Source organism: Geotrypetes seraphini, chromosome 11 (genome assembly GCF_902459505.1).
Source record: "Geotrypetes seraphini chromosome 11, aGeoSer1.1, whole genome shotgun sequence".
Lineage (NCBI taxonomy): Eukaryota > Metazoa > Chordata > Amphibia > Gymnophiona > Dermophiidae > Geotrypetes > Geotrypetes seraphini.
Window position 1 is genome coordinate 102,398,589 of NC_047094.1, and position 24,321 is coordinate 102,422,909.

At 44.2% G+C, this 24,321-nt stretch overlaps 1 protein-coding gene across 1 annotated transcript in view; it reads right to left on the bottom strand.

Moving 5' to 3' along the window:
* RBM38 (RNA binding motif protein 38) overlaps positions 1-21,296 on the bottom strand; it is a 36,062-nt gene extending 14,766 nt beyond the window's left edge. Inside the window, exons 1-3 of the mRNA XM_033914086.1 lie at positions 20,900-21,296; positions 19,203-19,326; positions 16,208-16,262 (exon numbers count right to left, since the gene is read on the bottom strand). Of these exons, the coding sequence (XP_033769977.1) occupies positions 16,208-16,262; positions 19,203-19,326; positions 20,900-21,106 (386 nt within the window). The 5' untranslated portion in view covers positions 21,107-21,296. The remainder of the gene's footprint in view (positions 1-16,207; positions 16,263-19,202; positions 19,327-20,899) is intronic.
* Between the last annotated feature and the right edge of the window lie 3,025 nt (positions 21,297-24,321).

The window sequence follows — 24,321 nt, forward strand, 5'->3', positions numbered from 1 at the left end:
CAGGGACAAATTGGTCCCCGTCCCTGCGGGAAGTCATTTCCAGTCCTGGTGAATTATTTTCCTGTCCCATTCCTGCAAGCTCTGTCCTCATCTGCAGAAGCCTCAAACACTTTAAAATCATAAGTGTTTGAGGCTTGTGAAGTTAAGGAGAGCTTACAGGAATGAGGCAGAGACAGGGACAGTGACAACTCATGGAGATGGTATGGGGAAGCTGTGTTCCTGCAGGGACAGGGACAAATTTGTCCTAGTGTCATTCTGTACTGCAGTTCAAAGGGAAAACCACCCAAAAAAAGATAATTTGTTTTTCAGCTGCTCTAACATTTATTCAGGGTACTGGTCTTTGACCTGAGGGCCACGGCAATTCTTATGAATCTACAGGAATTAAAGCAAATGTGAACCAGAAGAAAACTTCATCTCCAAACCAGAAAGTGATCAATTATTAAAATAGTGATTAAAAAAGTCAAAATCAATGATCAATGGCATCAATATCACACATAATGAAGTTGTCCTGTGAGCACCGCACAGCATGAGATACATCAGCAGATCACTGGTAGGGACCACAACACACAGTGAATATGGTCAAACCTAAAAGGGAGCAGCTGCTGCCGCCAGCTGAAGAGCCAAGAAGTGCTTTGCTGTCTGTGCCTCTCGCCCACGGCACTCCAGATCAGTGGCAGCATGAGCCAGTGCATTTAACTAGAAGAGATAGGGAGGGGAAAAAAAAAGTGGCACCAGCCCCAGTCGTTATAAAAGAAACACATTGTTACAATTGTGGAGAATACTTCTAAATTGATGTAAAGGTTTTCTTTAATTAAAATGTCAACAAAGTCTAGAGAGGGATTCAAAAGTAAGAATCGCACAAGAAGCACAAGGGACAATTAGACTTCAATTTATTGGCCAACCCGACACGGGCAGTATTACGGCGTACCTGCCTGCATCAGTGGTTCATCGCATGAGAACAAGGAAGGAATAATTGTTGAAGTAATGACAAAATGATAAACAGGTAAGGCTTGAGGGTTTTAAAGCCAAACACATGCATGTTTTTTTCATTTCTACCATGCCAACGCAGTTGCACTGGTTGGCGTTCCGATCGATTTATATTTGGCATTACTTTGTTAATTTCAACAATTATTCCTTCATTTTTTCATTGTATGATCCCTAAACACAAGTGGGTATGTGTTGGGTCCAATAAATTGAACAAAGTCAGATTGCTTGGAACCTGTAGGCCCACTGTGCTTCTTTTTTCAAGCTTCCAAGAGTATATAACAGAAATAGCACAATGTCAATAAGAATAGCTTGTCACCTTGAGTGAAAGTTAAATGTAGATCAAAACTCTTTTTACTAAAGCTTCATATGCCAGCCTTGACTATGCTTTAATATTAAAAGGCCCCTTAGCAGGCAATGCTTCAGTTGCAGAGGTAAGCAGCAAAACTGTTCAGTATTTGACCATTTATACACTCTGGAATACAACTATGCACTTTTCATTCACACCCATGTTTGTGAAAAATACCCCATTTTTTTTTTTTTGAGTCCTCCACTGAATTAATGTTTTTAGAGAATGACACTGGGATAACTGAACATAATTGCCGCTGTTGGGTCAGACCAGTGGTTCAGCGTGCCCAGCAGTCCGCTCAATCAGTGACCCTTTGGTCAAAGGCCAGCGCCCTAACTGTGGGAAACCATCATGTATCATTCTTTAGTGGCGGTCCACAGACCGGTGTCGGTCCGCAAAAAAATCTTGCCAGTCTGCGAAGGATTCGGGTCCCTGCCGCAACGAAAGGTGCCAGCGTCAGCTGACTTGCAACTTCCCGTTGCCGTCGCTGTGCCGGGACTCCTGCCGCATATGCTTCCTGCCTTGTCTCTGCACCTCCAGACCAGCAGCGGCAGCTCTGTGTGCTTTTAACGTCGGCACATAGCTGCCCCTAAGCAGTAGTTTATCACGGTTTCATGAGGCAGCCTCGGGGCCTTTGTTAGGCCGGCCTGCTTCGATGATGCAATGTGGGCTGGCCTAGCAAAGGCCCCGAGGCTGCTTCATGAAACCGCGCTAAACCGCTTAGGGGCAGCTCTGTGCCGAAGTTAAAAGCACACAGAGCTGCCGCTTGCCTAAAGACTCTTGGGCCACTGAAAGAGGGCAAAGAGCAGCTGTCCTGGATGTTTCCCTTCCTCTCATCTTTGCAGGTCCTTTTTTTCCACCTTTTTTTCTTTTTTCTTCAAACAGCAACAGGCCCCAGCATCGACATCAAGTAAATTCCACTGTTCCTTGCAAACGGTTCTGTGCAGCCAAAGCTTTCCCTCTGACATGAGCCACCCTCAGGGGGGCAGATGATGGAATGGAGGAGATGAGAGAGAGGAGACAGATGATGGAAGTGAGAAGAAGGGAGAGAGAGAGCAGAAGGCAGATGGATGTCAGTTGAGAGGGGAGAGCAGATGCTGAATGGAAGTGGGGAAAGAACACATACTGGAGAAGCGGAGACTGAGAGGGGACATGATAGACTTATAAAATCATGAAAGGCATAGAGAATGTGGAGAGGGACAGATTCTTTAGACTAGCAGGGACAACTAAAACAAGAGGTCATTCAGAAAAACTGAGAGGAGACAGATTCATAACTAATGCAAGGAAGTTCTTCTTCACTCAGAGGGTGGTGGACACCTGGAACGCGCTTCCAGGAGAGGTGATAAGACAGAGTACAATTCTGGGGTTCAAAAAGGGACTGGATGACTTCCTGGAAGCGAAGGGGATTACAGGGTACAGATAGAAGTTTACCTTACAGGACATTGAGTGAATAGGGTATGGATATTTTAGGTTAGGTAGGGAACACTTTCAGGTCATGGACCTGGGGGGCCGCCGCAGGAGCGGACTGCTGGGCACAATGGACCCTTGGTCTGACCCGGCAGAGGCAATGCTTATGTTCTTATGGATAGAAGGAGGAGATAAAATAAAGGGGGAAGAAAATAGTAAGATAATGGAGGGGTGAGGGAAAGGGGTGACAAGCTGTGGGTAGACACAGTGAAGAGGGAAAAGGGACTAAATAGTAAGAAAGAATTTAATTTAGATGGAGGCAGGAAATAGAGAAGGAAGACCAGAGAAGAAAAGGGAAGAGAGCAGAGAAAGATATCAGATCTGAGTGAAGGAAATGAGAAGAGAGAGATGCTAAAAACCACAGGGGGGAGGAAAGAACAGAGATGCCAGACCATGAGGGGAACAGAAGGAAGATGATGGATGCCAGACCAAATTTGGGGGGGCAAGAGGAGAGATAGCAGGGAAAGACAGACAGTGAATGGAAGGGGCAGATGCTGGACTGAAGAGACAGAGAAGGTTATCATGCCGCTGTACCGGGCCATGGTACGCCCTCACCTGGAGTACTGCGTCCAGCACTGGTCACTGTACTACTCAAAAGGGTCCAGAAAAGAGCGAATAAGATGGTTAAGGGGTTGGAGGAGCTGCCGTACAGCAAAAGATTAGAGAAAATGGGCCTCTTCTCTCTCGAACAGAGGAGATTAAGAGGGGACATGATCGAAACATTCAAGATACTGAAGGGAATAGACTTAGTAGAGAAAGACACTAGTCACCCTCTCCAAGGTAGGGAGAATAGAAACATAGAATATGACGGCAGAAAAGGGCTATAGTCCATCAAGTCTGCCCACTCTAATGACCCACCCCCCTGACTTTACTCCCTTAGAGATCCCACGTGAATGTCCCATTTTCTCTTCAAATCTGACACGCTGCTGGCACTCTAAAGTTGAAAGGGGATAGATTCCGTACAAACGTAAGGAAGTTCTTCTTCACCCAGAGAGTGGTAGAAAGCTGGAACGCTCTTCCAGAGGCTGTTATAGGGGAAAACATCCTCCAAGGATTCAAGACAAAGTTAGACAAGTTCCTGCTGAACAATAACGTGCACTGGCAGGGCTAGTCTCAGTTAGGGTGCTGGTCTTAGCCCAGAGGGCCGCCGCGTGAGCGGACTGCTGGGCATGATGGACCACTGGTGTGACCCAGCAGTGGCAATTCTTATGTTCTTAGGGCAGACGCTGGATGGAAGAGTGAAAAGGCAATGAAAGCAGAAACCAGAGACGACAAAAAGGTAGAAAAAAAATAATTTTATTTCTATCTTGTGATTCAAATATCAGATTTGAAATATGTATCTTGCTAGACATAACTGGGGAGTGCAAAGCCCAGGCAGTGCTTCTTTAGTTTCCAGCTGGCTTAGGACTCTCTCTGACCAGATGAGTTGCCCTAGTTCCACTCCCTTAACACCATTCCTGTCATGTGTGACTGTTGTATTCTGTTACATATTTGTGTAGCATTCTGTAATAATTTGGCTTATTCAGTTTTCTTGATAGTAGAGGGGATATATGTGAAGGGGAGGGGAGACAGGGGTTTTGTTGATCTTTGCCCTGTATTATTTGTATTTATAAAATTACAATTGTATAGAATATTGTTTCTTTTTATACTTTAATAAAATATGTTCAATATAAAATCATAACTATTTGAGGCTTGTGCGGATGGGATCAGATGGTTTGTGGGACCGAGTGGCGATGGGTTTTTTAAAAAAAAAAAAATTTCAGTCTTAGTCTAAGTGGCTTTCTGAAAGGCTCTTGTGAATTCTCGCAAGATTTAAACCCCCACCTCCTCATTAGCCTTCAGTAAAATTAAATGAACTAAATTCTCAATTAGCTCAGCAAGAATCAAGTGTGAAAAACTACTTAAAACTTTTGCTTGATAAAGCTTTTGTTTATGAAATTTTATCAAACTGAAAATTTAGTTCATTGAACTTTACTGAAGGCTAACTTTACTGAGGAGGTGGGGGTTTAAATCTTAGTACAATGAAAGGGTTTGAGCCTAAGTGTTACCGCTGAAGCCAACAGAAAATCAACATTTGAAGATATTTAAACAATTAAGATACTGACCTACTCCCATGCAGTCTTAAAAAATTTACACCATTTGTGTCTCAATTAGCAGAGTAAATTACAAACTTTAATATGCAGATATTACTCATTCCGAATAGGAATGAAAACACTAAGAGTTTGGACCCTGGCACAGGTTGGAGTCACTAAAATTTGGGATTGTTCTTGCACCCAAAGAAAAGAAAACAGAAGAGGGGAGATATGGGAAAAAAAAAAAAAAAAAAAGAAATCCTATTACACAAGACAGAACCAGTTAAACTACGTTTAAATCCTACAGATACTTCTCATCTTGGGAAAGCACATTAACCCTGTAAGCAACCAGGGACAGGGAAATACTTAGCACAGATGAATTTTGTAATTCATTTGAGCTATTACTGAAAAGCATGAAACCAGAGACAGTAGTGTTATTCACCATGTTGAATCCTGCAAATATACCCACAGGAACAGTTTCATCTAGAGCAGGGCTGTCAAACTCAATCACACTAAGGGGACGAAATAATTAAACTACATTGTATGCTTCTCAACATTCATTCCTACCAGAACATAGATAACCTCTATGCAAATAAAGGGCCAAAAACTAAAAGTACTAATATATGAAAAAGAAACCCTAAGATTCAAGACTCTGCATGCAGTACAACCCCAGAGAAAAATAAACAAAACGTATTTTTTCCTGAGCAGTGCAAAAGATAGATTAAAATTCTCAAAATTGACAATTCAAACACTAAATTGAAAATAAAATCATTCCCCCTACCTTTGTCATCGCCCTCCCTCACCACTGCAGCTGTGCAGAATATTACTGGAGGCAGGAGAGGTATTCAAGCTCCCCACCCCTGCGCACATTGTACTGCTGGGCCAGACCAGTAGGGAGGTGAAGCTGGAGGAGGAAGTCAGGAGAGGAGGTGGAGATGGAAATCAAGAGGACAAGCCTACAGTTATCAGTGCTGCCTCAATTTTCTCTTTATGGTCTGGCTTCCTCCTCTCTTCAGCAGAGCCGGCCAGTAATTTACACATGGCATGAATTTAACTGTGCCAGCCCCAGCGATGCTTCCCAGCTGGGGCCGGCACAGTTAAATTCATGTCTGCTGCGCTGCCAGCATGCGCAAGTTGACAAATCACACCGGTGGTGTAAATTACTGGCCGGCAATAGGGTACGTCACTGGGATAGTTTCTGTTGTGTTGCTGACGCGTACAAGCTGGTGATCACTGTGGCCCATGAGTGCTATTGTTGCAGTCAGATGAGGGCCCAAAACAGAGAGCAAGGTGACATCATGAAGCCCTGTTTACTCCCCTGAACCGTGGGCCGCATAAAGCCAAGTGGGCCGAAATAGCCCCAAAGCCTCGTGTTTGACACACGTCATCTAGAGCAGTGTTCAACCACCGGTCCATGGACCAGTGCTGGTCCACGGAAATTTCCTGCCGGTACACAGGGCCAGCACGTGCATCAGGCCCAAAACAGTGTTCTTCAACCGCAAGTCCATGGTGTGATCGATGCAGTTATCTTCGAGCCAGCTCCCTCTTCCTCACTGATTAAGTGCACAAAGCCACGGGCAGTGGCTCCTACACATGTCCTGCGCCTGGACCGGAAGCCTTGGCTTCCAGATGAGGTGTGGGACGCACAAGGATTCACTGCCCACAGCTTTGTGCACTGCATCAGTGAAGAAGAGGGAGCCGGCCTGAAGATAACACCGGGGGCGCATAAAATGGCCAGGCATGAGTAGGCCAGAAGGTAAGGCAAAGCATGGAGGGAGGGAGACAACAAAGGTAGGGGGGGAATGATTATTTTTGAATTTAGTGATTGAAATGTCAATTTTGAGAATTTACATCTGCTGTCAAGTGTGCTTTGTGTAGTTTAATTTTGTGATTAACCATTATGTGTTGTTAATAAGATTATATTGTGTGTATCTATGAAAAATGAATGGAAAAAATAGTGTTACAATTAGTACTATTATGGAGGTGGAGTCTGGGGTGGAGATGGGCGGGGTCTGGCCCAGTGTTCTTCAACCGCCGGTCTGCGGACTGATGCCTGTCCACATAATAATTCTTTTATTTCTACCGGTCCATAGGTGTATAAAGGTTGAAGAACACTGATCTAGAAACCTAGTGTACCCATCAGGAACTGAAAAAAAAGGGGGCTTAGGTCCTACTAGACCCCAAAAGTGGAATTCTATTAAAGGAGCCTGCTTAGAACTTAAAAACTTGTTTTGCTCTTTTCAATGTCACTGGTTTTCCCCTTGTATACTTATTTTGATGTTTCCTCTAAAAAGTTATGTCTTCATTTTGGAACTATCTGGCATCCCCCCCCCCCATCAGCACAGGGACAACCTTGGGGTTATTTGGCTTCCCTGCTCGCCAACATGTCCCTCTCCTGAGCTACTCTTGTTTCTCTAATCAGACAGGCTGCTCTTGAAACTAGAGTCCATAAAGCCTTTACTGTATGGTATACCACCAACAGGCAAAAAACAGTGTCAGACTATTCCATTTTCCTGTCCTGCATCTCTATATTTCAGATTTAAGGGCCTAAGCCTCTTATGTCCAATATAGCATGCCACTGCATGGTTTATTAAAAAAAAAAAAAAAAAAAGGAGTTACCTCAGCCAGTCAAACAGGTGACTAAGTCTCCATGACTAGCATATGTAGATGAACCAAAGTCTCCCCCCACCAAAAATAAAAAAAATAAGTTCTCCTCCCTGAACAGGAAAGAAAACAAACCGGTGGCCTTAAAGCAGTGTCTCGGCACACTAAACCTAGTGCCTGCGTCTCAAGATACCTGAAGTGCACAATGTCGTGATGACATCGTGCACGCGTGTGACATCACCATACTGATGTCCACATATGCGTAAAGGCCCTTCAAAAGGGCCCTGCGCTGGCTGGGGGGGGGGGGGGGGGAGATTTTAGCAAGGAAAAGTGCTAGAGAGAAGAGGTGTCGGCTGATTTTGCAGTGAGAGGCATGTCCTGTAGGCCAGGGGTAAGCAATTCCGGTCCTCGAGAGCCGGAGCCAGGTCAGGTTTTCAGGATATCCACAATGAATATGTATGAGATGGATTTGCATGCACTGCCTCCTTGAGATGCAAATCTATCCCATGCATATTTATTGTGGCTATCCTGAAAACCTGACCTAGCTCCAGCTCTCGAAGACTGGAATTGCCTACCACTGCTGTAGGCAATCACCTGGCTCCTCTCCTCCTCCCCAGTGCATCACGGAGGACCTGAAATCTCAGGATGCGCACAAATTTGTGACACTGCCTTAAAGTTTCTCCCCCCACCCTACCCTCTTTCAGCTCCAATCTCTCATGAACATAGTAAAATGATAGCAGATAAAGACCTGCACAGTCTCATCCAGGATGCCCAACATATACAATGACTTATGATGCAATATAAAGCTTTCTTGATCTGTCCATGTCCTTTTCAAAGCACAGACTAAGTCTGCCTGGCACTGGATGTACTCTTGACAGGAGTAGCACATATCCATCCAGTTTACTTCCTTTTCAATCAGCTCCTGCTCGTTCCCAATTGCAATTCCTTACCCAGTTCCCTGTTATACAGAAGTTAAAACCTTTCATGAATATGTTTATTAGAATGGAAAGGGGGGCTCTGAATGGAACAGAGAAGCCTATATAAGCACTGATCAAATGATGCAAGATATGCCACCCATTCTATGAATACTAAGGGGGGGGGGGGGGTCAAAAGTACTTTAATATTTAGTTTACTTAACTCTTATATGGGCCTTAAAGATTTCCCCATCCCCTACCTGTCCAAATACCCCCCCCCAAAAAAAAAGCGCTCTTCCCCTATAGCAAATACCATTTGTAAGGGTCTCAAAGGGGAGGGAGATGGTACGACAAAGCTATATGAATATTCATCATATCACCTTGCAAGTAATCACACAGATAAGATGTAAAAGCATGAATCAATATAGCAAAGATTGATTAAAAAAAAGTGTACGATGGAGGAAGAATTTCAGAAAAAGGGGAGGTAAATAGAAAGCTGAATGCTTGCCTTGTATTTCACCCAAATGAGAGGAAGGCTAGGTTCTGTATTAACACAGAAAACCAAACAAAACATCTGTGAAGGATAGCAGAGATTTTACTGAGCAGCAAATTCAGGGGCCGATACAATTACCCTTGTGTTAGAACCTTTCTAAAGCTAAGCACAAACTGTTGCTCCCCAATGCTATGCAAATTGACAAAAAACCTCCTAACTTATGAGCACACTGAATGGATGTACATATGCATTTCTGGCTATGGAAACTGCCTTGCACATGGAAGAAAATCCCCCCCCCCAAAAAAAAACCAACAAAAAAACACCTCTGTACCGATGGCATCTGCTCTCAGCTTGTGTGTGCATACAAATACATCAATGTGAGCGCAGGTGAACATCAATGTTCAGTTTAGGTGATGTAGACACTTGCTGGAGTAATGTAATTTATTTCTTATATACCGCTAATTCCGTTAGGTTCTAAGCGGTTTACAGAAACTATACATTAGGGTGCATTAAAATTATAATTAAGATAGGTACTTAGAAATTCCCTTACTGTCCCGAAGGCTCACAATCTAACTAAAGTACCTGGAAAAAATGACAATTAGTCAGGGAGTGTCGGGGACATTTGGGGGGGGGGGGGGTACATGCATCAGTCCAGCAGTTTATTCTTCCTCTTTGCTCAAATCTACCCAAGCTCTTGCTGGAAGGCAGAAAAAAACCCAATGCTCTGCAAATCCTTTTATGCTCACATTAGTAAAAGGAACTAGGCAGGCGAGACAGCTAACTGCATCTCCTCAGACCTTATGTTCAAGCCCTGGCAATACTCAGCCTTCTTGTCTTCTGCTGCATACAGTATGTGCAAAAGAGCTAATAAATGTAAACTCTTATTCATATATATTTAAGGGCAATAGACAAGGCACAAAAATAACTTTCCATTTTTATTCTCCAATTTAAACAAAGAAAATGTTTGTGGATCCCAGACACTGCGCTTAATGGATAGTCTGCCCTGGGTTCTTTTCAAATATGACAAGGTATCCATGGTGTCTTGAAAGCTCATTTACCCACTGTGCTTTCAATTCCTTTATTGCACCCAACAACTTAAAATAAAACTATTAATCTGTATTTTGGACTGATGAAAGGGTGAATTAAATCTGCTAACAAAACAAAAGGGAGTTGCTTTTTCTTAAGCTGCAGACTTTTATAAAGTCTTACAGCACCCCCCAGCCTTTGCATTACGTGCACATTCCAGTCAAATATTGCTTTGCACAAAGCAAAAAAAAAAAAAAATCCAGTGCAAGTGGTAGGTTTGTTTCATTATAACTAAACCCTAAACAAAAAAATTTGCTTTCCTTTGGGCAGTTGTGTCTAATAGGCAGCTGACTCAAAAACATTTTGCTGCCCCAGAGAATACCTGTTATTTGGCCAGGAAATAAGGCCTGGCACAATGTGTGGCAGAAGCCCAGTACTAGCTGTTTCTGCCAGATCCACTTCCTAATTCCTAGGAAGAGAATGCATTAAGAAACTGAAGTGTATTGATGCTTGCACCCAGTGATATGTACTGTATATACTCGAATATAAGTTAACCCGAATACAAAGTTGAGATCCCCATTTTTCCCCCCAAAAAGGAGGGAAAAATGGTTGACTTAACATAAGTTGGGCAGCTTAATATTCAAGTGCCCTGCCAGGATCAGCACCCAGCCTCTTTCCCTTCGTCCCTCGCCACCCTGTAACCCCTGTCCCTATCATACCTCCTCTGCCGCTGGAATCCCTGGTGGTCCAGAGGTGTAGCGGACAGGAGCTAGCTTTCCACACCCCTGCCCCACTGCTAACCCAGTTGATCAATCGCTGCTGTGAGTTCTGGCTTCAGCAGCTGAGCGGTATCGAGTAGGAGCGCACTTTGGCACTGAACGGCTTTCTGAATGGCCCAAAAATCCCAGTTTATATTTGAGTATAAACAGTAATTCACTAGTTTGCAACCCTGGCTCTTAGGAGCTATTAACTAGGTTTCTGAGGTTGGTGCATCCAGAGATAGCCGATGCCTATTGGAATATGTTCCATTATCTGTTTTGAGATGACATCCTTTAGGTGGGAGACTGAATAGCAGCCTCCTGCTAGAGTTAGGGGAAAAAATGGCCAAGTTAATTTAACTTAGAGAAAAATTTCAAAGTTACAGTGGTGCCTCACACAACGAACTTAATTGGTTCCAGGAGCAAGTTTGTTATGCGAAAAGTTCGTTATGTGAAACGCGTTTTCCCATAACAATACATGTTAAAAAAAATAATTCGTTCTGTAGCATAAAATATGCTAAGATGACATAAAAAAAGATAAATTTGTTATTATTTTTATTTAGATACATCTAAAAACATAATTGTTTTTTAAAACACACATTTTTTAAATTTAAAGACAGACTAAGTAGAGTCTAATTTTACAGTGAGAGAGGGCAGAGTCTCAGCGGCAAAAACTGGGACTTAACTGTTCATTTTTTTTTTTCTTGGCTTATTTTTGGTTGGCCCGGTGGTTTTCATGTTCTGTGGTGTTAGTTTTTTCTCTTTTTCGGTGCAGTAACATGGCAGCAGAGGTGGTTAAAAGTTGTTTCCGGTGTGGGAAGCGGCAAACACCATCAGGGTTATGCGCTGCAGGGTATGTGGACGCTTCGGGGGAAGATGTAGTAATGGCGCCGGTTGAGTTGGCATTTTCCCGCCCGAATGATGTGCATTCAGTTTCGCTGGCTCTCTCAGTGGATGCAGCCACATAGGCGGTGCAGGACCCACAGCTGCTTGATACCGTGCTTCTTTCCCTGCGACATCACTTTCTCTTCTCGGCGGGGTGTCGGCTGTAGCGCCAGTGCTTGTTTCAGCGATAAAGGCCGGTCAGAGGGCAGTTGTTTCTGCAAGGCAGTTCTCTGCTCTACTGGTGGGGCAGCTCAGTCCCAGCATTTGCCGTTTTCCCCCGAGTTTGTGCTGCTTTTACATAAAACATTTCTTCTTCTGAGCGCTCACCCTTCCCTTCATTGGGAAGCGGCGAGAGTAGCTCCGCCCCCCCCAACGCCATCAGCAGTAGGCGCCGGGCCCCTGCGAGCCGACGGTCCACCACTGCACAGGGAGCCAGGCGGAGAGAGGGCAGTTAAGCGCAGTGCCTGCGCGGAAGGATGCAGCTCGGGCGACTTCGTTGTGTGAAACGAAGTTCGTTGTAAGAAGCAAGACATGAAGTTCGTTGTGCGCAGCGTTCGCTGTGCGAGGCGTTAGTTATGCGAGGCACCACTGTATAACAGATCTAGGTTTTAAAGAGTTGTTAAAATGTAGTTATCAATGAGCGAGGACGCACTAATCTATATTTTGTAATCTTGGGTGTGTCAGCAGGACGTTAAAACTACAATTCCATTCATGCAGTGGGACAAGATACTGAACAAGCAAAACAATTCAGAGGTGCTATGCAACTCAGCACTAGGCACTCAGCCTTGTTGCCTGGTCTGACTTTGAAGGCCTATTAGATTATATATTTAAAAAAAACACTTCACCCTATTAATTTTTATCCCATTCCTTCTCCCTCCATTATATCCCATCCCTTGACAGCACCACTCTTATTGACCTCAGACCTGACCAGAGTTTACCAACCAATCAATGAATGGGTCCCCAGTCATGACCTTGTAATTGCTGATTTGGGCCTGGATAAGATGCAATTCTACACCAAGAGCTATCTCTGGATCTTGGGCTCAAATCTAGCTAGTTATAATGCAACTAATATGTCACCTTCCACCTTTCCTTTTTTCTGCTGACATTAGATGAGAGAAAGGGAGGATGTAATATTGCACTATCATAAGAACATAAGCAGTGCCTCTGCTGGGTCAGGCCAGAGATCCGTCATGCCCAGCAGTCCACTCATGCGGCGGCTCATCAGGTCCAGGATCTGTATAGTGATCCTCTATCCATACCTTTTCCTTCAGGAAATTGTCCAATCCCTTCTTGAACCCCAATACTGTACTCTGTCCTATCACGCCCTCTGAAGCACATTCCAGGTGTCCACCACCCTTTGGGTGAAGAAGAACTTCCTAGCACTGGTTCTGAATCTGTCCCCTCTTAATTTTTCCGATTGGCCTCTCATTCTTGTAGTTTACTCCTCAGTAAATAAGGATGTTCTAATAGAGTTGTCAATTTTCAAGTTTCAAAAATAGCATGCTTTCACATTACTTAATACTATTGTGACTGTTCGCTGTGCCTCATCTTAAAGCTGTAGTGATGGTGAGATAAATTTTTAAAAAATTTGTTAAATACATGGAGGGGCATAATCAAAAAAACCATCTAAGTCCCTTTTTGGCCTAAGTCCTTAAACGTTCAAAGTAGAAGCAGGGAAAGTGTCCATAACCAAACCAAACGTCCTTGTTTTGATTATGGCCTTCCTCTGCCTAAACGCCTAATCACCACTTCATCTAAAAGTACACCCACATGACGTCTACACTTTTTAGCCATAATGAAACAAAAAACCGCCTAAGCCCCAAACGTCCAACAGAAGGGCTTTTAGGCGAAGGAGGAGCCAGGCCTTCGCCTAAAAGCTGGATTCTGTAACTGGTGTCTGTAAAAACACCGGTTACAGAATTCCCCCCCCCCTCCGATCGAGGCATGAGGGTGCCCAAGCCCTCCTGCCATGTCGAACCGCCAACTCCCTCCCCCCCGACAACATCGGGGCAAGAGGAAGCCCAAACCCCCCTGGCCCCGACGACCCCCCCCCCCCCCCGCTACTGGAATGAGCCAGGAGAGAGCCCAAGCCCCCTGGCCCCGACGACCCCCCCTACTGGAATGGGCCAGGAGGGAGCCCAAGCCCCTCTGGCCCCGGCAACCCCTCACCCCCCACTACAATACAGGCAGGAGGGATCCCAGGCCCTCCTGCCCTCAACGCAACCCCCCTCCCCCCAACCCCCGATCGCCCCCCCCCAGCCCCCTTTTCAAAATTGGCCGGACAGACGGGTGCCAAACCCGCCCGTCCGGCAGCCGACTCCAGAATGGGGCTGGATTGGCCAGCAGTCCCAAAGCCCTGCTCACAGGTGGGGCCTAAGGCGGCGGGCCAATCAGAATAGGGGGGGGTGATCGATGGGGGGGAAGGGGGTTGTGTCGAGGGCAGGAGGGCCTGGGATCCCTCCTGCCCATATTGTAGTGGGGGGTGGGGGGTTGCCGGGGCCAGGGGGGGCTTGGGCTCCCTCCTGGCCCGATTGTACTCAGGGGGGGGGGGGGGGGGGTGTCGCCGGGGCAAGGGTAGCTTGGGCTCTCTCCTGGCCCACTCGAGTCGGGGGTCGCCACGGGCCAGGAGAGCTTGGGCCCGATGTGAATTGAGGGGGGGGGGTGATGGATTGCGGCAGGGGAGATGAGGCATCTCTCCTGCTGTGATGGTTGCAGTGGGTAGGTTGCCGGGCTGCTGAACTGATGGCGCCAGTGGCCATCAGCTCAGCGGCCCCTTTTTCGGCACTTAGACCTGGTTTGACTACGTATAAGTCAAAAAGGTCTAAGTGCCGACTAGGCAACCTGTAAATGTTTTGGTTATACCTGTTGTACGCCTAGGTGTAGGTTGGCCCACCTCCCGCCCACTCTATCCCCTCCTCTAAACACACCTCTTTTCTCTCTGTGCATCTAAAGGCAGGGGAAAGGCCTAAGCTGTTTTTAGATACGTCTAAAAACCAGCTTTGGTTATGGGTACTTGGACGATCAGGCTTTTTGATCGTCCAAGAAACCATTTAGGACACAATCACCACAAAGTTTGCGAGACTGCCTTAGAGCAACGCTTTTAATTCTTTCCACCACCCCATGTTTATTGGTTCATGCAAGAATGAATGCAAGCTGTAGTTATATGCTGTACTCAGAATATCTTGTGTACTGGCTGCAATACATTTACCAGTTAACAAAAAAAAAATAAAATAAAAATTCAAAATCTTGTGCAACACCCTCAAAACAAATAGTTTCCAAAAGCAACAGTGCAGTGAAATGTTAGAGCAAAAAAACATAAAAAATAAAAAAAAACACCCCCCCCAAGAAACACTATAACATTAACACTGCCACCTTATGAGAAACAAACATGACGGCAGATAAAGCCCAAATGGCCCATCCACAGTAACCATTATCTCTTCCTCTCTCTAAGAGATCCCATGTGCCTATCCCAGGCTTTCTTGAATTCAGACAGTCTTGTCTCTACCACCTCTTCTGGGAGACTGTTCCATGCATCTACTACCCTTTCTGTAGAATAGTTATTTCCTTAGATTACTCTTAGTTATTTCCTTAGATACTTCCTTAGATTACACCTCTTAACTTCATTCTATGCCTTTCATCCAGAGCTTCCTTTCAAATGAGACTCAACTCATGCTTACATCACATAGGTATTTAAATTGTCTATCAAATCTCCCCTCTCCCCACCTTTCCTCCAAAGTATACAGATTGAGATCTTAAATCTGTCCCCATACGCCTTAAACGAAGGCCATGCACCATTTTAGTAGCCTTCCTCTGGACCGGCTCCATCCTTTTTATATCTTTTTGAAGATGCAGCCTCCAGAACAAGTACATCTACACATCTCAATTTATTCAGAATCACGACTGATGGCAGGCAAAGAATGGGGGATATTACAACACACAATGAACTAAATTAATTAATGTCTCAAAAGCAAAAGTAAAAAATACAAACTTCTAAAAAATATATATATATATATATATATATATATATATATATATATATATATATATATATATATATATATATATATATATATATATATATATATAAATGGGGTGTGGAGGGGCAGGTTTTAAGTTTTACAAAGTAGTAATATTCTCCTTCTGGAATGAAGTAAAGACATACATGAATCATTAATAGTTAAAATGCAGGCAGTATGACATTCTCCATTGTTCTCTAGCAACATTTGTCTTTTCCACAGCAGCTGCCAGATCTCTTTAGATTACATAAAAGAACCTTCGGACTGCAAGGGGATGGGATAAGGCATTGAAACAGACACACAATAACCCACTTTTGTAGAGACTCTTCCGAGGTCAGCAGAACATCTGTCCAAAAATCTTTCCAACCTAATGTTACTTTGCAAGTATGAGAACTAACATGGTGAATACCAAGAGAAACACAATCAGCTCAGATTATATGCGCCTGAAACACCATTAACCTTGTATACAAAAAAAAAATGCAGTGCATGTCTTGGCTTACTGAACTATTTTGCATTCTTTATGATGTAAAGGAAAATAGATTGGACAAAACTCATGGTATGGCGTGTTTAGCTATAGACAAGTTAGCACATTTATCCTCTTAAAAATAAGATCCAAGACAAAACCTTTTAAGAACTTACCCATAAGATCTCTGAATAAATGCGGGATGTATTGGCTGGACACCTATGGTAAAACCTAGAAAAAACAGATCAGATTGAAATGCCACACTGTCAAATAATGCAGGCAAAGCCTAAACTGGTAAGGGCAGCACTTGTATACTGCTATTTAGAGCCGTCCAAGATGCATATTAGGGACTGAAAGTCTAAATGACCTGCTTAGAGGCTCTATTTCCACCTTATCCCCTATAGCAGGAATAGGTTATTCCGGTCCTCGAGAGCCACAGGCAGGTCAGGTTTTCAGGATATCCACAATGAATATGTACAAGATGGATTTGCATGCACTGCCCCCTTGAGATGCAAATCCATCTCATGCATATTTGTGGATATCCTGAAAACATGTCCTGCCTGTGGCTCTCAAGGACCAGACTTAACTACCCCTGTCCTATACAATCTCATCTCTCAAAAATCAGGGCTTACTGAACATTAAAAGACAATTCTACAAGTTGTGTCACTTGTGCCAATAATTCAAAGTTATGCATGTAAGTTCTGTGAGGGGTGGGCAACCCAGTTAAGTTTCCAAGACAACAATTATGCATAGAGATACATACAGAATGGAAGCAATACATGCAAATCAATCTCATGCATATTCATTGCAGAAATCTTGGGAGCCCAACTGAAGCTTTTAAGTTCTTTAGCACGCAATTGCCAAGAAGGTATATGGGTGGAGCACGAGTACTTTAAATGACACATGCAGCTTATAAGAATACTATCAATTGCATATGCTGCACTTAGGCACACAAACTTGGATATACATTGACACATCAAGTTTGGCGCAACACAGCAGCTTTATTCTAGAATTCTATAACGGCTTGGGCATACCTAGAAGCTATTACAAAACTGGTACTCTATAGATTTGTCCTCAATGTGCTAGAGCAAAAAGCAGCTTGTGGGATATTGCACTAACAGAGCAAAATGTTTGTGGCACACCCACAACCCCACCCGAACTGCATCTTGTTTTCACTGAGCTTGGGCCCATATCTGGAGTTCCCCCCCTCCCCCGAGTATATACAGACATTGATGCAGTGACGCTGCACACGACATGTCGACATCCGAGCATATTCAGAGGCCCTCCAGATACAGCTCTCTCGGGGAAAACAAGATGTGGTTCAAGCAGGAGAGGAGAGGCACAGACGCCAGAAGTGACTCAATCTCTGGCGGCACAGTTTGCGCTTCACAGCCTTAGTGCCTGTAGGAAAACCAGAGGGCTCTTACTAAAGCAAAAAAGTGTGCCCTTTCCAGCATGCCTAGGCCAGGAACTTGTGACCTGGTTTGGCCACTATTGGAAAACAGGATACTGGGCTTGATGGAACTTCGGTCTGACCCAGTATGGCAGCTCTTATGGTCTTTGATGCGGTCAGAAATTTCCCGATTGCTAGAATTGACGGTACTATGCTAATCCCACAATTAGCTCATGGCCATTAAAGTTATCATGCATGAGTCCTTACTGCCACCCATTTTGTAGGTAAGGGCTCATACACTAACCAGTTAGCACATAGCAATGCCCCACATGCTAACTAATTTGCAGTCACATCCACTCTCCATCCCCAGAAAATTAGATTTGTGAGCTCACCGGGACAGACAGGAAAAAATGCTTGAGTACCTGAATAAATTAATGTAAACCATTTCTGCAGGATACCTCAACACACCCTACAGTAACTTTAAGATGTGCCAAGCAAACTTTAGTTCTTACAGTAGATTGTAAAGAGACCGTTAGGATGAATTAGTTTTTGTAACAGTTTAGTGGTTTGAAATCCTCTGCCTGTTGACGTGAGACAAGGTTCATCTTACAAAAGTATAAATCTATTTTTTTTTTTATTAAGCCTACAATAAATTTTATTTTTTTTAGTTTACTATAAATGCTACTTTTTTTCTTTTTTTTTAAAGTAATCTATTTCACAAAACATCAAGTTGCATTTGATAAATTTCTTCCACCTAGAACTGTTGGACAGATTTTTCAGTACCAATTTAATATGGAAACAAATTTATCGGCAGCAGTTATCAAAGAAGTTTGCTGAGTCAGTGGTAAGCAAGCAATTTCTAAAATATGACACAGCATTAACTTATTTAGAATGCATGTTACCCAGCTTATGACTCAGATGTTTTGTATGGTAAACTTTCTACATAATCTGGTAGAAAGAAAAAAGCATACCGAGGATACTAAATGCCCCCAAGACATCAAAATCCTTTATTTGGATGACAATTCAAAGAGAAATAGTCATGGATTCTCCCCAACTTTTGTTTGGATATCATAGTATGGTAGAGAAATGCCTATTTAAGGCAGTAGCTCCCCCTTCCAAGGGAAAGCAAAGATAACTTATGCTAGCTTTTTGAAGCCAATAGCAAGTGATTACCAAATCTTTTATCTTTGAATTACAGCTTTTAATTTAAGGAGTGTTATTCTAGTTGGAAGAAAAAAATTCTCCTCAATTAGGCATTTATTGTAGATAAAACAAGCCAGTAAACTTTAGCAATAAATTTACTACTGTCTGTCATTAGCTAGGAAACAATTTCCCAAACTGTGGAGCATATCCCCCCAAAAGGGTCAGTATACTGTATCTAGGGTCACGGCCTGGGTGGACTCTCCATAGGTTATCATTTTTCACCCAGGGGGGGGGGGGGAACAGTTTTGATTACAGTCATTGACACAACCCACCCATCCCATCATCCTCACCCCCATACCTTGTCAAGCTTGGTACTTGGAACCTGGCGTGGCTATAGAAGACAAGATTCTGGGCTTGATGGACCTTGCTTTGACCCAGCATGGTTTAGCTTATTTTAAGCTGTTTCCACAATGATCTTATTTTTTAACTGTCATTCACAGGAGAGGTAATTTGTGGAAAGAGATTCATTTTAGCTCCCCCCCCCCAAAAAAAAAAAGTATATCAGAGACCTTGACCTGAATACATTTCACAAAAAGGTACTATAAATAAAAAAATTACACCTCCTCGTGCCTCACCGCTTTGAATATTTCTTGGTTTAGCGCCCAGATAAGCCAGGTTCACATTTGCCTTTCTACCATCAATGATCGGATTAGGGTCTTTGCAGGCTCGTTCTGCTGCTGCCCTGTCGACCATTGTCACCTGCAAAGGAAGAGAAGCCGTATTTAATCAAGTCAAGCAATAGCGCCACCTATCTAAGACAACTTACTCTTACACCAGAAACTAGGATAGAAACAAACATGAAGATAGATAAAGGTCAAATGGCCCATCCAAGGATGATCTTCCTAGATTACCAAATAACAGGCCACAGACACAAACTCAAAGAAATACATCTCACAAGATAACTTTTGTACTGAGGAAACAAGAGTACAGTTTAAGGCTGCATGAACACTAACAAGTGCTCAAACTATAGCGAGCTCATTCAGAAAGGCCCGACGAGGAGTCTTCAGGCAGTTATTAGTAAATTTGATGCACAACATGCCATCAGAAATAATTACGTTCGAGATGCTTTTAGCCTTCTTGGTTGGTTATTTTTGTGCCCAATTCCAGGGGCAGATGACGTGCAATCTTTTTTTTAGCCAAAAATGCACAAGGGCTGGGAGCCAAAGGTATTGATCAATCTGTTGAAGAAACACTCACCAGCAGCATCAACCAAAACACCTTAAAGCAAAAAGAAGAAACATTTCCTCAGAACGCTAAAAGTGAAAGGAAAAGGTCCTCAGTGAATGCTACATGTTCTGTGTAACCAGCTACAAGACAGCTTCTATGGAAAGTTAGATCTATATTTTAAGATGATATTACACGTTGGAACATGGCTTGTTTGGTCGAATGCTGTAAATTATTCACTAGAGTAGGACAGAAACATGCCAACATTTAGAAATCCGAGAGGAAACAAATTGCTTTTTGTGATGTGCTTTGGGAGGGGGGGTTAGAAAAGAGTGAAAAAAAGTCTAGCTTTGGAGAAGGTGGACCTCTCAGAAAAGCTTCACAATGAGAAAAGGGAAACTGAGGCCAATTCACACCAAGTACAGTCATTGTTTGGCAGCGCCCCTCTATTTTTTTGCTGTTGGTGCTTTCAGTCAATAAAAAGCTTGTTTTTTGTTTTATTTTTAATAAATAATTCTTTTTTTTTTTTTTTTTTCAAAGGCGCCCCTTCTAAACTTCAGGAGCTCACGCCGCTCTTCACATGAGCTATAGTTTCCTCTCACGATGACAAACTGGAAGAAAAGCTAGGGTGGAAGGAGTTCAGTCTAAGAAATTAACAGGCACACACACACAAAAGGAGGCTGTACCCCATCCCCCAACCCCTAGGCAGGTTCTATGGCCTCCCCCGTTTTGAGCACGACCTGCCCCCTCTCCAGAGATCTAGTCCCCCCCCCATAGGCACGAAGCAAGGCATCGAAAAGCTACAAAAACTAACTCCAGCCCTCCTGCAAAAAGGTTCCCAGGCAGAGCTTCATCCCCCTACTTCGCACCATGTTTACAAAAAAAAAAAAAGAAAAGACAAAGTGAACCTATAAGTTCTCTCTTTACGGATCTCAAGGCATTTTGCCCTTTGAGAAAATTCAAGGCGCCCCCCCCCCCCACGTTCAGTTGGGTCGGGCAACGTCGGCGAACGCGTTAGTTTTTCGGCTGCCCACGTGCAGGATTTGGCGAGCTGCTGCCGCCGCCGCTCCTTGGTAACTAGGAGTAACAAGCGCAGGGAGGCACTTACAAAGCCGTAGCCTCGCGACTTGCCCGTCTGCCGGTCGGTGATGACCACGGCTTCTTCGATGTCCCCGAACACTTCAAAGTATTTCCTCAGGGAGGAGTCCGTCGTGTGGTAGGGCAATCCGCCCACGAAAATCTTGGTGAACGTAGTGTCCTTCTGTACAGTGTGCATGGTCACCGGGGTGTAAACTAAGGACCTTTGCAGGAGCATGAAATAAAACGCGAGAGGCGCTACGATAACAAAAGAAAACAAGTTTAAAAAAAAAATTAAAAATAAAATAAAAATAAAACGGCCTCCAGGCAAAGGAGAGGCTGGAACCGCGGTCGCTGGTGCTGCGCGCGCGCTCCCACACGGCGCTCGCCTTTCCCAACCCCCCGCCGTCCGCCGCTCTGCAGGTCACCGAGCATGGCTCGGCAGGCTTTGTACCCGCAGCTAGCCACGCCCCCCACTCCCCAGAGATCGGCTCCACCCCTGTAAGCGGGAAGAAGCGTGAAGGCGGGCGCGGACGTGGAGGAGGCTGGGAGTTGTAGTTCCGGGGTTTTTAAAAAATTTATTTTTTAGCATCGGCGTGAGTTATGGAGGTGCTTAAGCCGAGGGGTTGTTTGTTTTTTTAAAATCCTCGGTAAAGCCGCGGAGGGGAAGCTTGGCTGGGAGACATTTTCTGCAGGGTCAAATGCTTCCCCCCCCCACCTCTCTCTCCTTGCGCTCTCCCTGGTAGCTCTGGCTACAAAAGTGGCGTAAGCTTTGTCGCTTTCCCTCGTTCTCTGTTGTGTCTGGGAACAGGCTACTTCCAAAATAATGTTAGATCGACTCTTTTCAGAGCCCCCATCACCAGCTCAGCTCGTTTGCTCTTACGAATGGCAGGTACACGGTAAAACTTGGTCGTGCATATTTGCGGGGTTTTTAATGCAATGCATTGCAAAGATGCGCCCTGAAACCAACTTTTTTTTCCTGATCTCTGCTGGCTATAAATACATGAATAAAAAGCCCTACCCGCCTTTAAGTCCCGTGGTGCCCAGCGGTGCCCTCCCGACTCGTGCAGTGTTTGGTTGGGCGACCTGGCAAAGAGCGCCTCCCGCTCCCCCGCCCCGGAGGAAAGGAGTGGCCTCGGCTCATTTGGCTAAGAAATATACGTTTGCAAAACAAATAAGTGTTGAAGCCCGCCACGAATAGCCGCTTTAAAGAAAGAAAGAAAGGAAGGAAGATAAAAGGATCCCTTCCCTCCCACCCACCAGCTGCAGGTGCAAACGTCATATTTTATTTAAATAAAAAAAAATTTAAAATATGGACGTCAACAAGGCTGCTTAACCAAATATCTTTCAAGATATTAGGCTTCAGGTTTCATGACTGACTGACTGACTTTTTAACATAATAGATCATCAACTCTCCTACCTACAAAAGACAACATATAAACGACTAGATTAAGGTTGAAATATGACTTTTCTAAAGCATTTGCTAGTGGGAAAACCCTGCAGATTGCTTCACCTAGCTTGAAAGCAGAGTAGAGCAGATACAGGCACAACAGTAGGCTGAGAAGCCAGGAGGGCAGGGGTCAGCTTCCACTATCACCATTGATGTTTCTTGTGTCCATCAGTAAGTCATTTAGGGCGAGATTCTCAAAACTTACCGCACCATTCACAATGGTCGCTAAACCGGTTCGAACCAGTTTAGCGCGCTAGTGTTTTACCAGCCTGTTCCAAGCTTCCTAGAAGTCTCTGACTTTGCCATGTAAATGTGGTACAACTTGAGGCCAAAAATATTAAAATTGTAGTAAAATAGGCTCGTCCATATTTAAAGGAGCACTCCGGGTGATTCTCTGTCATTGCCAGGTGATTCCCTACCCTCATTGTGACACATTAGCGGGCAAAATTTTCCAAGAGGGTCTGAGCTGTTATAGCCTTACTTTCTGGTCACTGCCTGACTGCGGATTGGCTCAGGCACTGACAAGAAAGTGCCTACTCAGATGCCCCCGCAAATTAAAAAAAAAAAAAATAGGACAGCAGGATTGATGCCCACTCCCTCCCGCCACCCCTTCCCTGGATACACCCAGCAGGAGGGATGCCCCCCCCCCCCAATACACCCATCAGGAGGGATGCCCATTCCTACCGCCAGTGCTCCCCAACAACCCCAGTACCTTTCCGACGAAGGCCGGCAGGAGGGATGCCCACTCCCTCCTGTCACTGCTTAAGGGGAAAAGGAATGGAACTTGTATACTGCCTCTTTGTGGTCACACTTTCAAAGCAATTTACATACTCATATATACAAGCACAGGGTACTTATTTTGTACCTGGGGCAATGGAGGATTAAGTGACTTGCCCAGGGTCACAAGGAGCGGCGCTGGGATTTGACCCAACAACTGCAGGGTGCTGAGGCAACAGCTCTAGCACTAGGCCACTCTTCACCCTGCTAATTGCAGGGACACAGAGTGAGCATCCCATTGCTAACCAGTTAGTGCATCTATCTTAATGGGTGCTCATTAGCACCATTTGTAACTCCGACCACTTAACTCTACCATTGCCATCAATGAAAAGTATTAAGTACGTGTGAGTGTTCGCAGCAAGTCTTTTCATTATAAAATAGAAAAAGCACGGAACTCTCTTCCTACAGACCCAAACTATTACTGAATATTCCATGTTCAGGAAATGTCTAAAAACATGGCTTTTCAGAAACCTGACAGATACAGCCCATAAAACTGAAAACACCTGATACAACACTCTGCCTTATGAGAAAAAAAAATATAAGCAACAACCCGATTGATAAGAACATAAGAATAGCCTTACTGGGTCAGACCAATGGTCCATCAAGCCCAGTAGACCGTTCTCACGGTGACCAATCCAGGTCACCAGTACCTGGCCAAAACTCAAGGTATCAACATTCCCTGCTACCATTCCAGGGCAAACAGTCTTTCTCAATAACAAACTAGAGAGTTGCGCAGGGACAGAAATCCCACCCATCCCCACCTGTCCCCGTGAGGAATCCCTTCCGTCCCCGCCCGTCCCCATAAACTTCAGAAATAGTTATTTCATTTAATTATGCTACTGAATTAAAGGCTCTGGTAGAAACCCATTTACAAATAAGCAAAGAGACTTTATTAATTTGAAAATATTAATTGGGAAGAATACATACTTTGTAAACGGGTTTCTACCAGAGCCTCTAATGTTTATAAATTTTTATCAACACAACTAATATAATACTTTATCCTGAAGCAAAAAAAAAAAAAAAAAAAGAAATTGAATTTTTTCCTACCCTTTGTTGCCTGGTTTCTGCTTTCCTCGTGTTCTCATTCAATTCCTTCCATCCACTATCTCTCTTCTCTCTGCGTCTTCCATTTACTCTGTTACTGTGCCTCTCCCTTTCTCCCCCCCTTCCAAATTGGTCTGGCACCCATCTTCTTCCCTCCGCTCCCCCCATAGTCTGGCATCTCT